The 14,181-nt window shown below is 45.5% G+C and overlaps 1 protein-coding gene across 2 annotated transcripts in view; it reads left to right on the top strand.

Moving 5' to 3' along the window:
• The window catches only part of VGLL1 (vestigial like family member 1), a 28,947-nt gene that overhangs the window by 6,895 nt on the left and 7,871 nt on the right, over nt 1-14,181 (top strand). The window contains exons 2-3 of one of the 2 annotated variants that reach the window (XM_019667777.1): nt 833-1,051; nt 13,701-14,126. In XM_019667777.1, the coding sequence (XP_019523322.1) occupies nt 833-1,051; nt 13,701-14,126 (645 nt within the window). Of the gene's footprint in view, nt 1-832; nt 1,067-13,700; nt 14,127-14,181 lie in introns of both variants that reach the window. The other variant, XM_019667776.1, reaches the window with a different exon arrangement.

The raw sequence follows: 14,181 nt of genomic DNA, 5'->3' as shown, positions 1-14,181 counted from the left end.
AGCCTCTCCCCTCAAGGAGCTCACGGGTAAGATACAATGATGGAGGCCAGGTTTAAGGCGATTCAGCAAACAGCTATTAAACATCTACTGTATTGCAGGCCCTGTTCTGGGCGCAAAGGGTATGGTGGGTGAGCAGAGCTGACAATCTTTCAGGTGCTTTTCACCAATGCTGCCACAATATATAAGTGTAAAAAGTGTGTGTGTGTGTGTGTGTGTGTTGAGATCTGCATTTGGTTCAGCAGTTTTCTGTCAGGAGGCCTTAGGACTAGTGTGGTTTGTAATCACTGGTTCTAAGAAGGGGCAGGGAGTAGGTGCAGGCCACTCTCACATAGATTCTGGCATCAGGGAGAACTTGGTGTGTTTTATTATCTGGCATGGAAGTGGTCAAGATGGAAAGCAGTACTTCCTATGAAAACAGAAATTGTCAATACCTGCTGGATTACTTAGCCAGCTCTACAGGGGAGCTCACCCCTTTGCTCAGGGGGATTTACATATAGTTCTGGGGGGAGGAAGGCGCTTCCCCTGAAGGAAGTGACTCCATGTTTCAGCCTCATTGTCCTTTTTTTTCCATTTTCTGATGATCTTCAATCATGTTAACTGATAATATTTCTCATTTGTCTGGAAGGGCCCCTTTAGCACTTTGTAGAGCTGTCTTGTTTCCTGAACACTGATCAGACGAGGTGCCTTAGCTTGTCCTCAGACCAGCAAGCGTGGTTGTTGAGCCTGTACTCAGTAGGAGCAAACTGCTTGCCCCCAAGGATGCTGCCCATGCCCACTATAGCCACGGCCCTTGGAAATATATTGCCGGTAATATTTTGCATGTGATCTGCAGCAATCACCTGTGTCTCAATGGAAGAAATGAAGATGAATGCTGGCTCGATGCAGAGGCCTATAAAGACTGAATGGAATTCCCGGTGTGTCATTTTCACCTATTTCCAAGGGGACATCAGCAGCGTCGTGGATGAACACTTCTCCAGAGCTCTGAGCAATATCAAGAACCCCCAGGAACTGAGTCCTTTGAGCCAGAGTGAAGATGTGGTCCTGAGGAATGGTGAGCATGTTGCAGGTGGGGTTCCCTATGTCTATTACTGAAAGACATTGCTCTGATGCTCTTAATACACTTAGACAAGTGATCATGTTTGCTGAAGGCAAGTCACTGTCGAGTAAGAAGCTGCCACCCCTTTCTTAGAAGTTTAATGTGAAAATGAACACTGTTTAATCAAAGCTCTTCACCTATTTCATTGTTTACTCCATTGCATTAAGTGCTAGGTTACTGCTTGATACACAATCCGAGTGCCACAATTGTTTGCTATTATCACCATTAACAGTATTACTGTTAATACTACTATTGGGTTGTCGGAAACGTCATGACACATTTTTGCAATGAAAAACAGAAAAAATACGTCATGACTTTTCCGACAACCCAATAGTACTATTACTATTGGCCCGACAAGGGCAGGAGCACCAAAGGATTTGTGATATGATAAAGCATGTCCCATGTAGGTATACCAGCCTCCTCTCAACCAATATGGATGACCTGGTGATCGGGGGCGGGGCCAGAGACTGATAGATGAAGTCTAGCCACATCCCTCTCCCCCTCCCTTAACAATATCAGGGTTGTCTATTGCGTACACTATTTGTTTTTTTTTTATTTTTAAAAATAATTGTTTTATGTTTCGATTACATGTGACATACAAGATATTAGCTTCAGGTCTACAACATAGTGGTTAGACATTTATGTAACTTACAAAATGATCACCCCAGTAAATCTTGTACCCATTTGATATCATACACAGTTACTACAATACTAATGACTATATTCTTTAAGGTATTATTTTTAAAAGATGCAGTCTTCTATCTCAAAACAATTATTTCAAGAGCTATGTCAAAATATGCTCATTAAAATATCCAGGTTTGGAGAAAGCCATAGAAGTTAAGCTGACAAGGTCTGCAGTGTGATTTTCATGGAGCCTAGACACGTTGGCCATCATGGGCCCGTTCCCCCAGAAAAATATGAAAAAACATTTTGTGACTGCATCGGTATTGAAAACAAATGTAATCCAAGCTGGAGTCATTTTCAGATATTCCTTTTCATCACTATTCATTTTTCTTACAATTTTAAAAGAAGCGAACAGCATTTTCATGGGCTCCTAAAAATATTCGTGGGCCCTAGGCCTGCTGTGCCTCATGGAGAAGTCACCCTGACAGCTGGGTGTGCATTGATAGGGCTCCTCATCACCTTTTGGAAATGTGCAAATAGACCAGGGTCCGATTGATTTTAAGAGCTCTCTATTGCGGTTTCTGAGAGCACATGTTGAATGCCTTGCTCTCATTGGAGGATGCACAGGCTTCCAAGTGGGGCACTGTGTACATGGCAGCCAAGTAGGGCCTCTGCCTACAGGGGAAGAAGACCTCACCCGTTTCCAGATTCCATCACTCTGGCTTTCCTTTTGGGCTTTCAGTGGGGAATTGGTATATATCTGATGTACTCAACTTGGTAGAATTTACTTCTCTCCTAGAAATTCCTTTTCCAGTCATGTGACGTGATTTTCTCAGAGACTTGTGAGTTAAGTAAACATGTGGGAGGGGGTGTGGTAGCAGCACATACTAAAGGAAATGCTGTAGAAGATTTTGTTAAAAAGGGCACAAGGAGGTGGGGAGGGAGGTGATGTCCAAGAGCGTGTTGAGTACTTCAGAGGAGGAGCAGCAATGACTGATCTTGAGTCATTTGGGGAATTTGCATTGGTAAGTGGGATTCAGAGGAGCTATCTGACTTCTCAGACTAGTCAAAACCCCAGGCTCTTCATGCACAGACAATTCTGCCAACTTTAGCTCTTTAACTCTTTGATTTGGATCTCAATGCACTGACTCGGGGTGGTTACAATCACTCTTGTAAGTACTATCCATCCATAGTCGCTCACTTTCTCTATCCTGCTTGCCTGGTAAAACCCAACCCGAGATAAAACCAACTCTCGGCCTATTGACCCATTTCTGTGCTTCATTTTGTAGCAAGACTCGAAAGTGGCAGCTGCATCCTTCTAATAAATTGGAGTCATGTTTAACTCCTCTCTTTATTTCATATCTGATGTCAAATCTTTCGAAAAATTCTGTAAGTTCTACCTTCAAAATATGTCCAAGATCTGACCACTTCTCCCCATCTCCACGGCTATCGTCTTGGTCCAAGAAGCCACCATCTACCCCCTGGATTTTTGCAGTAGCCTCCTAATTACTCTCCCTGCTTCTTCCCTTCCTCCGCTTCAGTCTATTCTCAAGATATCAATCGCAGTGACACCATTAAAATAAAGTCATATCACAGCACTCTTCAAAACCTTCCAATAGTTTCCCATCTCACTTGGAATCAAATCCAAAGGTTTTAATGGGGCCCTACCTCGTCTGGGCCCCTGTTATCTCTCTGATCTCATGTCTTACAACTTCCCATCTCACTCACTCCAGTCTAGCTTTCCTTGTCATTTGTAGAACATGCCAACTACAATCTTGCCTCGGGCCCTTTGCCCGTTTCCCCCCCTTCTCCTTGAAATGCTCTTTCCCTGGATAGTTACATGACTTCCCCTTTCTTCATTCAAATCTTCATCTGAATGCCCTCTCTTCATAAAGGTCTTCTCCGAACAATCTGTTGGGTGGTTGGAAAAGTCATGACGCATTTTTGCAACGAAAAACAGAAAAAACACATCATGACTTTTCCAACAACCCAATATTTAAAAAATAGAACCCCCACCTGTCACCCTCTGTCTTACCTTGTTTTATTTCTTCTTAGCATTTGTCACCACTGGACATATTCTATATTGATGTGTTTCTTGCCTCCTTCCAACCCCTAGACTCTGAATCTCATGGCAACAGGGACTCAGTCTGTTAAGTGCTGCTTTCCAAGTACCTAGCCCAACGCCTGATACATGGAAGGCGCTCAATAACTACTGCTTGAATGGATGAGATTGGGATTTGGATTAGGGGCTATTGCTATCTGCCACAGATGGAGTCACTGCAGAGAGAGGAAGTATTATGTGGTGTACAGCTTTAGAACCAGGCAGTCTGGGACCAGGCCAGCTCTACCACTTATTAACAATATGATCTCGGGCATATCATTTCATCTCTCTGTGCCTCAGTTGCCTCATCTCTAAAGTTCAGTATTAGTTAACTATAGGACAAGTCAATGAAATAATGCATGTCAAGCGGCACATAGTAAGAGCCATATAGGTGTTAGTTATTTTGACGGTGGTGGTGCCAAAGCTTGTCATGTGTTTTTCAATGGCTAGAGTGGATATGAGGGCCTGCATTCAAAACATTATTATCACACAGCAGCAGGCCCCTCCTGTAAACCTCCAGGTTTTCCAGGGGCTTCTGCTGTGTGGCAGCTATACTGTTTCCCATGCCTTCTTTTTTTTAAAGATTTTTATCGGGGCAGGGGAACAGACAAGTTGCTGTCCTTTTGTTCTTCAGTCTAGTTGTGGAGGACGTCACTTCACTGGCCCATGTTGGTATTATCATTGCGCTCTTCCCGGGTGAGGCAGTCGCTTGCTGGTCATTGAATGGCTGCTCCGGGCGGCTCACAGCAGCTCATAAAAGCTCACAGCAGCTGCTGACCAGCCCCACTGCAGCCTAGGCCATCGCTGGCGACTCACGGCAGCCCAGCTCCAGGTCGAGCTATTGTTCAGCATCTTAACTGTAGAGGGCGCAGCATCACTGGCCCTAACGTGGGATCCGAACCAGGGCCCTGCTGCTCAGAGCTGGCGTCCCAAGCCAACTCCTAACCAACGCGCCGCTCGGCCAGCCCTTCCCATGCCTTCTGACTTCATTCTATTTCGTAAAGCCCTGGCCCACTAAGGGAACTTGGACATGGCCCTGTTTCTTGCCCAAATCAGCCTTCCCAGAACAAACAGAAAGGCAGCTTTCTTCTTCACCTACCTTGGCTGTAGTGTTCTCTCTGTGAGAATCTCACAGATCCCTTGGCTATGAAGATGTCTCCCTTGCAGTGTGTGATGTGGGCTAGGCAAATGTTTGTCTGGCTGGTTGCGCAAAAGAGCCTGTCTTCCTTGAGGGCCTCTCTTATCACAGTTAGAGAGGAGTCAAGTTTCTCATAAATTCAGCTGCCTCAGAAGAGGGCCCCATGAACGAAGACGGTCTCCCAGTAGTTCTCACTGGAGGTGTTTTACGAGATACATGCAGTTTCAAAAATGGTGGGAAATCCATAAAGTGGCCATTCCTGACTGACTGTTAGCATGTCCTCAGCCCCTGAGCCATGCCTAGAACAGGCTCGCATTCATGGTCTCCCAGCGCTGAGTGCCCCACAGTCTAAGGGCACTCTGTCAAGCCAAATGTGCAAAGCCCAAACACAGACCTGTGTGGCTAGGAAATGCCATCAAAGTTCCTGGCTGCTTGTCCCAAATCAAAGTTTTTTTTTTTTTTACTTATGTATAATTTATACTGGCTGTACTTCAGAAAACACAAGCTGAAAGTATCTTTGAATTAACCTCCATTTTAAAAAAGGACATTGGTGATTCAGAGGAGATAACTGGCGAAGCTTCAGTAGTTACCATTGGGGGACACAGTCCCGGTGCACAGCCTACCCCATACTCTTCCTGTTGCAGCCCCAAGCCCAGCCGCTGGCCTGGCAACGTTGCTCAGGGGCTGCTGAGAAGGTGAGGGTGTACACCTGAGCCGCCAGAGTTCTTTTGTAGTCGTCTCAAAGGATCCCACCCCCTTTCTCCCCTCCTCTGTAATCTAGTGAGAGTGAGGAATAAACACTGTTTCTTTTTCTGTTTTTTTTTTTTAAGATTTTATTAGGGAATTGGGGGCAGGGAGCAGCATTGGGGAATCGGGGAAGGGGGACAGGCAAGTTGTTGTCCTTTTGTTCTTCAGTCTACTTGTGGAGGACGTCGCTTCACTGGCCCATGTTGGTATTATCATTGCGCTCTTCCCAGGTGAGGAAGTTGTTCGCCAGCCATTGGACGGCCGCTCACGGTGGCTCACGGCAGCTCACGCCAGCTGCCTCCTGGTCACGGTAGCTCACGGCAGCCCACTGCAGCCTACGCCATTGCCAGTGACTCACGGCAGCCCAGCTTGAGCTGTTGTTCACCATCTTAGCTGTAGAGGGTGCAGCGTCACTGGCCCTCATGTGGGATTCGAACCCGGGCCCTGCTGCTCAGTGCTGCGTCCCAAGCTAACTCTTAACCAATGGGCCACTTGGTCGGCCCTTCTTTTTCTTCTTTAAAAAAATTAGTATCAGGTGTACTAAACAATGTAACAGTTAGACATTTACACGCCTCACAAAGTGATGACCCTCCCTAAGCTACTACCCCTCTGACATCTAGATAGCTGTTACAATACCATTGACTATCTTTCTTATGCTGTACTCCACCTTATAGTCGACATACAATATTCTACTTCAGCTTCAGGTGTGCAGCACATTGGTCAGGCATCTACACAGTGTATGAAGTGATCCCCTTGATAAGTCCAGTACCCATCTGGCACCTTACATGATCTTTACAACATTGTTGATTATATTCAGCATTCTGTATTTCATATCCTCATGACTGTATTGTGTCTACTAATTTGTTCTTTCTAACCCCTTCACCTTTTCTCCCAACCCCACCCCCTCCCATATAACAGCCAACAGTTTTTTTTCTATATCTGTTTCTTCTTTAGAGTCAATATTATGTGAGATAGTCATGCTAGTTGTTTATGGCCCTTGGAAACACTTGGTGTCTTCCTTTCCAGTCAGGGTGAGGAAATTGCCAACATCTTATTAAGCTCCTAATGGATGCTAGACACCAGGCTACAACTATTCCATCCACTTCAGTGGTTTGTAAGGGTCGAAGACTGGCAAACCGAATCTATGGTATTAGCAGATAGGAGAGTGGTTTTCTTCGAGGATGGGGTGGTTAGGGCTTAGACAAGGGCATGAGGAGGGCTTCTGGGGTGGCGGTCCTGTTCTGTTGCATACGGTTTGTGAAAATTCCCCAGCTGCACACTTTATACTGGTACGTTTTCCTGCATGCGTATTGTACTCCACAAAACCACTTTACAGTGGTTATTCATATCCTCACTTACAGAGGAGGAAACTGCAGCCCAGAGAGGGTAAATGACAAGGCACATCACACAGCACGTGAGTGATAGTGACTGAAACCCAGGTCAGTCAGACTCCAGAGCCAGTCTCTTAATTATTTCACTGTCCTGCCTTTGTGATCCTGACAACACCCTAGCGAGAACGTTAATATGGCCCACAAGGACTATCGCTAATGCTGTTTACAATGGCTAACATTTATCAAGCACAGACTCCTGTGAGCCGGGGTGGGGGGGTGGGATGGGGGTAAGGTGAGGTGGGGGGGTCACGTGGATTATCTCACCGAATCCTCACACCAACTTAACTCTTACTCCGCCCAGGGAACCTGAGACTCAGAGAGTCAAGTGAATTGTTCACAGCTAATAAGGGGCCGCTAGTCACAACCGAATCAGCTTTATTCCAGATCTTGAGCTCTTAGCCACTTTGAAATACTAGCACAAGTTCTGTATTTCATCTGCATGTTCAGTTGGGAAAAGGAATCTGGATAATCATTAGAAGGCTAAGTACCGCAGGGAGGTGAGTGAAGGAGGAGGTGAGGCTCTCCTGTAAGCTGGCCCTCTGTTTCCAGTGTTTTTGTTTTTTTGTTTTTTAGCTGAGCCATCCTGCCGCCTGTTGGCAGCTCAGCGGCAACTCAGCTCAGGTCGGGAATCGAACCGCTGTTGCTCGCACTCTTGAGCGAGCTCTTAACCAACTGAGCCACTCGGCCAGCCCTCCAGTGTTATTTTGACCTCCGCTAATACAAAGAATGTAGAGGGTGCCAAAAAAATGTGTACACATTTTAAGAAAGGAAAACAAGTATTGAAATTGTAATACTCAATATATGCCGATAATAAAAGATGAATACAAGTCACATTTGACTTCTGCAATTACAAGAGGTGCTCAAAGTGGTTCCCATCAGCGTACAGACACTTCTGATTAAGGCAAACTACTGCTTGAGCAACGCTGACCATAGTGTCCACTTGTATACATTTTTTTGGCACCCCCCCAGTATAATACAAAGAAGGCAGAGAGGGGAGAGTCAATGCAAGTAGACTGGGAAGGCCAAAGTTTGGACTTTCACTGGCCCAAGTTGGCACCATCATTGCACTCTTCCTGGGAGAGGCAGATCAGTCGTCGGCTTCTGGACGGTCACTCACTGCAGCTTGCTGGCCGCTCATGCTGGCTGCTGGCTACACATGGTAGACCATGGCAACCCACTGCCACACAGGCTGCAGCCGACGCCGTCGCCGGCGACTCACGGGAGCCCAGCTCCAGGTCGAGCTGTTGTTCAGCATCTTAGCTGTGGAGGGCAGTGTCACTGGCCCTCATATGTGGGATCCGAACCGGGGCCCTCTGGCGTCCCAAGCCAGCTCTTAACCAACATGCCACTCAGCTGGCCCTCAAGAGATTTCTTAAGTTTTCACTTAAAAATAACCTTTTCTAATGAGGAAAATAATGTGTTAATTTTTAAAAATTTTAGAAAACAAAGAATCAGGACATAAAATCACGTGTGCATCTATGCACGCATACTAACTTTTACAACATAACATTATTTTGTACAAATGGGTTGTAAATATTTTTAATTGACAATAGTTGTACATCTCTCCATGCCATTACATGTTCTACATCATTTTAATAGCACAAGAGTGCCCTTTTTTATAGATGTATTAAAATTTTTGGACATTTAGGTTATTGCCAATCTTTTACTATCTTGTAAATGCCACTTTGAGTATCTTTGTAGCAAAATTTTTACATGCATCATTGATTATATCCTTAAAATAAATTGCTATCAATACAATGACTGGATCAAAGTGCATGCACAAATTTTAGGGTTTTGACATTTACTGGCAAATTGCTTTGCAGAAATGTCATGCCCATATGCCACTCCCTGAACCCCAGTAGTGTGGGGAAAGCATACTACCTCCTTGAAATGCTGGGGAGGCATAGCCAGTAAGTGCATGAGGTTTGGAATCAGACAGCTCTACCACTTGCTAACTGTGGCCTTAGGCAAGTGACTTCAACCACTCTGAGTCTTCTCCATCTGGGTTGCTTTGAGGATCACATAAGATCATGTATGTGGAGTGTTCAGCAAAGTGCCGCCTCCATAGTAAGTGCTCAATAAACCAAAGCTGTTCTAGATTTACAGCCATTCCTGCCCAGCATTGATGTGTTCTTCCCTGGGAATGGACACACACTGAGCACAGGTTACTGAAATCTCTTAGAGCCAGTGTCTACTCCAGCCTTCACATCAGCCCTGAAGTGCTGCTGCGTTGGGCTCCTCTACTCATTCCTTTCCTCCCCTCCCTTCTTGGCACTGGGTGACTGATGGCAGGGAGGCTCCTCAGGCCTCATACATTACCATTTTGCTTTTTCCTGGGTTGATTACATGGGATGTTGCAAACTAGGAAGAAAACCTATGACTGTGAGCTCAAACTGGATTTATAAACCGAAACAATGATTCATAATAATAACAACAATAGCTATCATTGATTGAGTGCCTATTATGTACCAGGCACTGTGCTAAGCCCTTTACATGGACTGTCCCATTTAATTTTACAACAGTCCCAAGAAGCTCTGAGATGGGAGTGGACGTGCTCAGTGTCACACAACTAGAAAGTGGCAGAGCTGGGATGGGACTTCAACCCTATCTGACTTCACAGTCTGCTCTTAACCACTTTGCATGCTCCTCTCCTCATATAGAAAGGTTTATCGTGTAGGGGTGTGTTTGTGCATGTGTTTGAGAGTGCGTACATGTTTGTGTGTACATATATGTGTGTGAGTACATGTGTGCACATGTGAGTGCATGCATGCATGTGTGTGTATTTATTAGAATAATATTAAGTCGGGGCCTACTACGTGCTAGCCACTACAAGTTCCCGAGGATGTGATAGCAAACAAAAGATAAATGATCTCAGTCCTCTGAAATCTTACTGGCTAGCAGGGAAGACAAGCAGTGAGTGAATGAATGAGGAAATGAAGAAATTACAGATTAGGATTCCTGCTATGAAGCAAATAAACAGCACCATCACAGGGAGCAGCAGGATAACAAACTTCAGGTTGGAGGTTCAGGGACAGCCTTTCTGAGGGGCTGACGTTTCAGTTTATGTGTCCAGAAACTGGTCTGGAATAGGGAGGCAGGGCCACCATGCAAGAATAGAATGGAGAGGGCCGGCCGAGTGGCGTGATGGTTAAGAACTGGCTTGGGATGCCAGAGGGCCCCGGTTCGGGTCCCACATATGAGGGCCAGTGACACTGCCCTCTACAGCTAAGATGCTGAACAACAGCTCAACCTGCAGCTGGGCTGCCGTGAGTTGCCGGCGACGGCGTAGGCTGCAGCCCCTGTGGCAGTGGGTTGCCATGAGCTACTGTGTGTAGCCAGCAGCTGCAGTGAGCGGCCGTCCAGAAGCCAGCGACTGATCTGCCTCCCCCAGGAAGAGCACAATGATGGTGCCAACTTGGTCCAGTGAAGCAACGTCCTCCACAACTAGACTGAAGAACAAAACGACAGCAACTTGTCTGTTCCCCTTCCCCCAATTCCCCAGCACTGTTCCCATCCCCCAATTCCCCAATAAAATCTTAAAAAAAAACAAAAAAACAAAACAAAACAAACAAACAAAAGGAATAGAATGGAGAGACAGTCTTCTGGGGTAGAAACAAACTTTTCAGTGCCTACAAATGCTTTCTAGAAGGTTCTGGAGCTCTTTGATATGTATATGGGTAAGAATGGGTGGTGCCCCTGGGTGTGCTTAGGCAGGGGACCAGTTTTACCCTAAAGGGACAGAGTGGAAAATGGAAACTAGCACTCTCTGAACAGGACCTGGTCTTCATACCAGAGGCCTCCGGAATTCTAGAGGCTTGGATGGGACTAAGATGCAGGGTCAAGATGCTCAAGAGGTGCAGTCTATGGAGTGGAAACATTTTGTGTTCCCACTGAAAGAAAAATCCACCCTGCCCCAAGTGTCCTAGAATCAAAGTGTTCCTTACCTGTTCTCCATTCATGAATGTAATTGGGGGTTTTAGAAGGCAGCAGAGTCTTCCTGGGACTCCCTCTCTCATCTCCAGAGGTAACTAAGAGGGGAAACTTGGATAAGGAAGTGTCATCAGGGCCACTTCTAGTAGCAGCAGCAGTAACCTTGAGCCAGTCCAGGCTGCGGTTTAGGAAACCTTCACTGGTTCACAGGGTAGAGGGGCATGATTGAGAAGTGGGCTCAAGAAGCCTCAGAAAGAGTGACCCAACAAATTCAGGGTGGGCACCACGGGACACCAACACCCAAGCCTGGCCTGGAAAAGTGGCTTTCCCAAGGCCCATTATTGGCTTCCTGTGAGTTTGGGATTAGGATACTCTGTGCCTCCCCACATGGTACTGTCCAAACTGTGCCCTGGTGCATTCAGTGACCAAATGGGACCTTGGACGGTGGCTCACAACCCACTCCCCTTAACATTTCAATCAGAGAATTCTGGAAAGGAAGCAGTTAAAAGAAATATTTGAAACACACTGGGGACCTGCATTCAGTGCCTAGGCCATATGCATATCTGTAAGGCCAGTTCAGATGGAAACTGCCCAGTTGTCAGAGGCTAGACATTGTTTCTTTTGTAAAAAAATGTTATTGGGGACCAGCCATGGTCACTGGTTACACATTGCTTTCATGCTACAATAGCATAGTTGACTCTTTCAGGGAGGGTGCAGCTCACAGTGGCCCCTGCAGGGATCGAATCGGCAACCTTGGTGTTATCTGCACGGCACTCTAACTAACTGAGCTAACCGGTCACCCCTAGACATTGTTTCTAATTTGTACTTAGGACATGCAGTACCCTCAATGAATATGAAACATGGACAGTGATTATACTAAGTCAGCTGATTAACTCTATTTGTGCTATACAGTGCCCTGAATTGCTACTGGTCTGCAGATAATCAGTTTTCAAAAGTAGCATGCATCCCCAGGAACAAATCTTAATATATGTTTCCTTGCTCTTGATTTCATTAAAAGAGGCCAACCATTACCCGTTGTTCATTGTGAATGATGTGAAGTGTTGGACAGAATGTCTGTGCCACGTAAGTTAGGGCTTCTTTTTTTTGCTCTTATCATCTGTATGACGTGAGAAGCTATGGTGATGGGTGGGGGCATACCAGTATCCCTGGGCAGACCTCTCTGACATTTTTATCATGTGCCAAATCCAGGCAAATTGAACAGTCAGGAGAGTTAGGAGAGGCACATCTGGAGGAGGAGGAGACCAGACCATCTTCCTTTGTCTGTACACCCAAGCCCCCCACCCCTCATTTTCTTGGCTAGATGAGAGGCTCTAGGCTTTAAGTATCATCTGCCAGAGCTCTCTCCCTCCTCCCCTCTTGCCTGAGTGAGTGTTGAGAATGGGGAAAACATCCATCTGTGACATGAACTAGCCTAGACTTCTTGAGAACTCAGATTCAGCCAGTACTATAGGCACAATTAGAAATAGTGTCTGAGACCAAAGGAGACTCTATCCCATTAGCCAGTCCATAAGAACTTCGCAAGAAGAAACGGAGTTACTGCTTGACCTTGAGCATTGTGCTTTTGCAGGAAGAGGTCCAAAGAACAACTTCCCCACCCCATCTCTTATCACTCTAGCTTAGATCCCTACTTGGCTAACCTACTTTGCTAACTTGGTGCAGTCTCTTAATAACCCCATGCCCCAGATCTCTCTTGAAAATGGGGTTTCGATCCCTAGACTTCAGTGAGTGATACCGAAGTGATATACCCTTTATAAAGGCAAGTGTTAACACCCTTTATAAAGTTTGGTGGCATCCTCCTATTCTGTGTACTCAAAACACCAGCTTTAAAATAAAGCCAAACAACAGCAACAATCAATCACAAATCACCTTTAAGCAAGCAATTCTTCTAGAAATGTTTCCTTGAGGGGCTAGTTGGACAAGGGTACAAAGATATACTGGGAGCACCAAAAAAATAATGTATACAAGTGGACACTTTGGTCAACGTTGCTCAAGCAGTAGCTCACTATAATCAGAAGTGTCTGGACACTGATGATAACCACTTTGAGCACCTCTTGTAACTGCAGAAGTCAAACATGACTTGTATTCATCTTCTGTTACCAGTATATATCCAGTATTACAATCCTAATACAGTTTTTCTTTCTTAAAATGTGTATATATTTTTTTCGCACCCTCTGTGTGTGTGTGTGTGTATGTATACACACACAAAGGTGCTCATTGTAATTTTGTTAATATAATAGAAAAATGGAAATAACTGAGCTGCCTACAAATACCATGTTCGTTAGTCACAGTACTCCTTATTGATGGAATACTGTGCAGCCACTTAGAAAACTAGTGTTGGCTCTATTCATTGTTAGGGGAGGATACTTGTGATATTCTGATGATGCGAAAGCTGTCTTAAAAATAGTATGAAAATAGTGTGAAAACATGTTAACATGACCAGAAACAAATCCTAGAAAAGGAGCACACCTAAAGGTGAACAATGGTGGTCTCTGGATATGATGATTAGAGTGTGCTTTTGGTTGTTGTTGTTTTTCTTACCTTTTCTACATTTTCTTCACATTAAAAAATATAGTATGTATTAACCAGAAAAACATTACTTGCATTTTAAAAACACTAAACACGTAATATGTCTTCTAAATCTTCCCTCCCCAGATATTGACATGCCTCCAAATCAGTGGCGTTTCTCTTCTCAGTGGACAAAGCCAGAGCCAGAAGTGTCCTTTGCAGATGGTGCCGCCAGCTGCAGCATGAACGGGTTTGATCCCATGGCTATGGATGAGTACTCACTGCCCCTGCCTGGGAGCTCCTCTGTTCAGCCAGGAGAGCTGTGGCATTTCTCCTCCCCAGCCAGCCCCAGCTCCCCAGAGCCTGATTTTGACTACCCTCATGCCTTCTCTGCTGAGCAACTGTTTGCAGAGGACCAGCCTGATGAGAAACATGGGCCCCTCCTAAGTGTCCTCCAGCAAGACAGATGTGTAGCCCATCGTCAGCAACTGGACATGTGGGAGAATTGCGACTCTGCCCAGATAGCTGGAAGCATGGGATTTCCCTTCAACCTGCCTTCCAGCCCAGGCCACTGTAAGGAAATGCCTCCAGATACTTGGGGACTTGCCTCTGATTGGTTGGGGTTGAG

Source organism: Hipposideros armiger, unplaced genomic scaffold, assembly GCF_001890085.2.
Source record: "Hipposideros armiger isolate ML-2016 unplaced genomic scaffold, ASM189008v1 scaffold_505, whole genome shotgun sequence".
Classification (NCBI taxonomy): Eukaryota; Metazoa; Chordata; class Mammalia; order Chiroptera; family Hipposideridae; genus Hipposideros; species Hipposideros armiger.
Note: the sequence above shows the minus strand (reverse complement) of the source record. Positions and strands in the feature narration are given on the sequence as shown.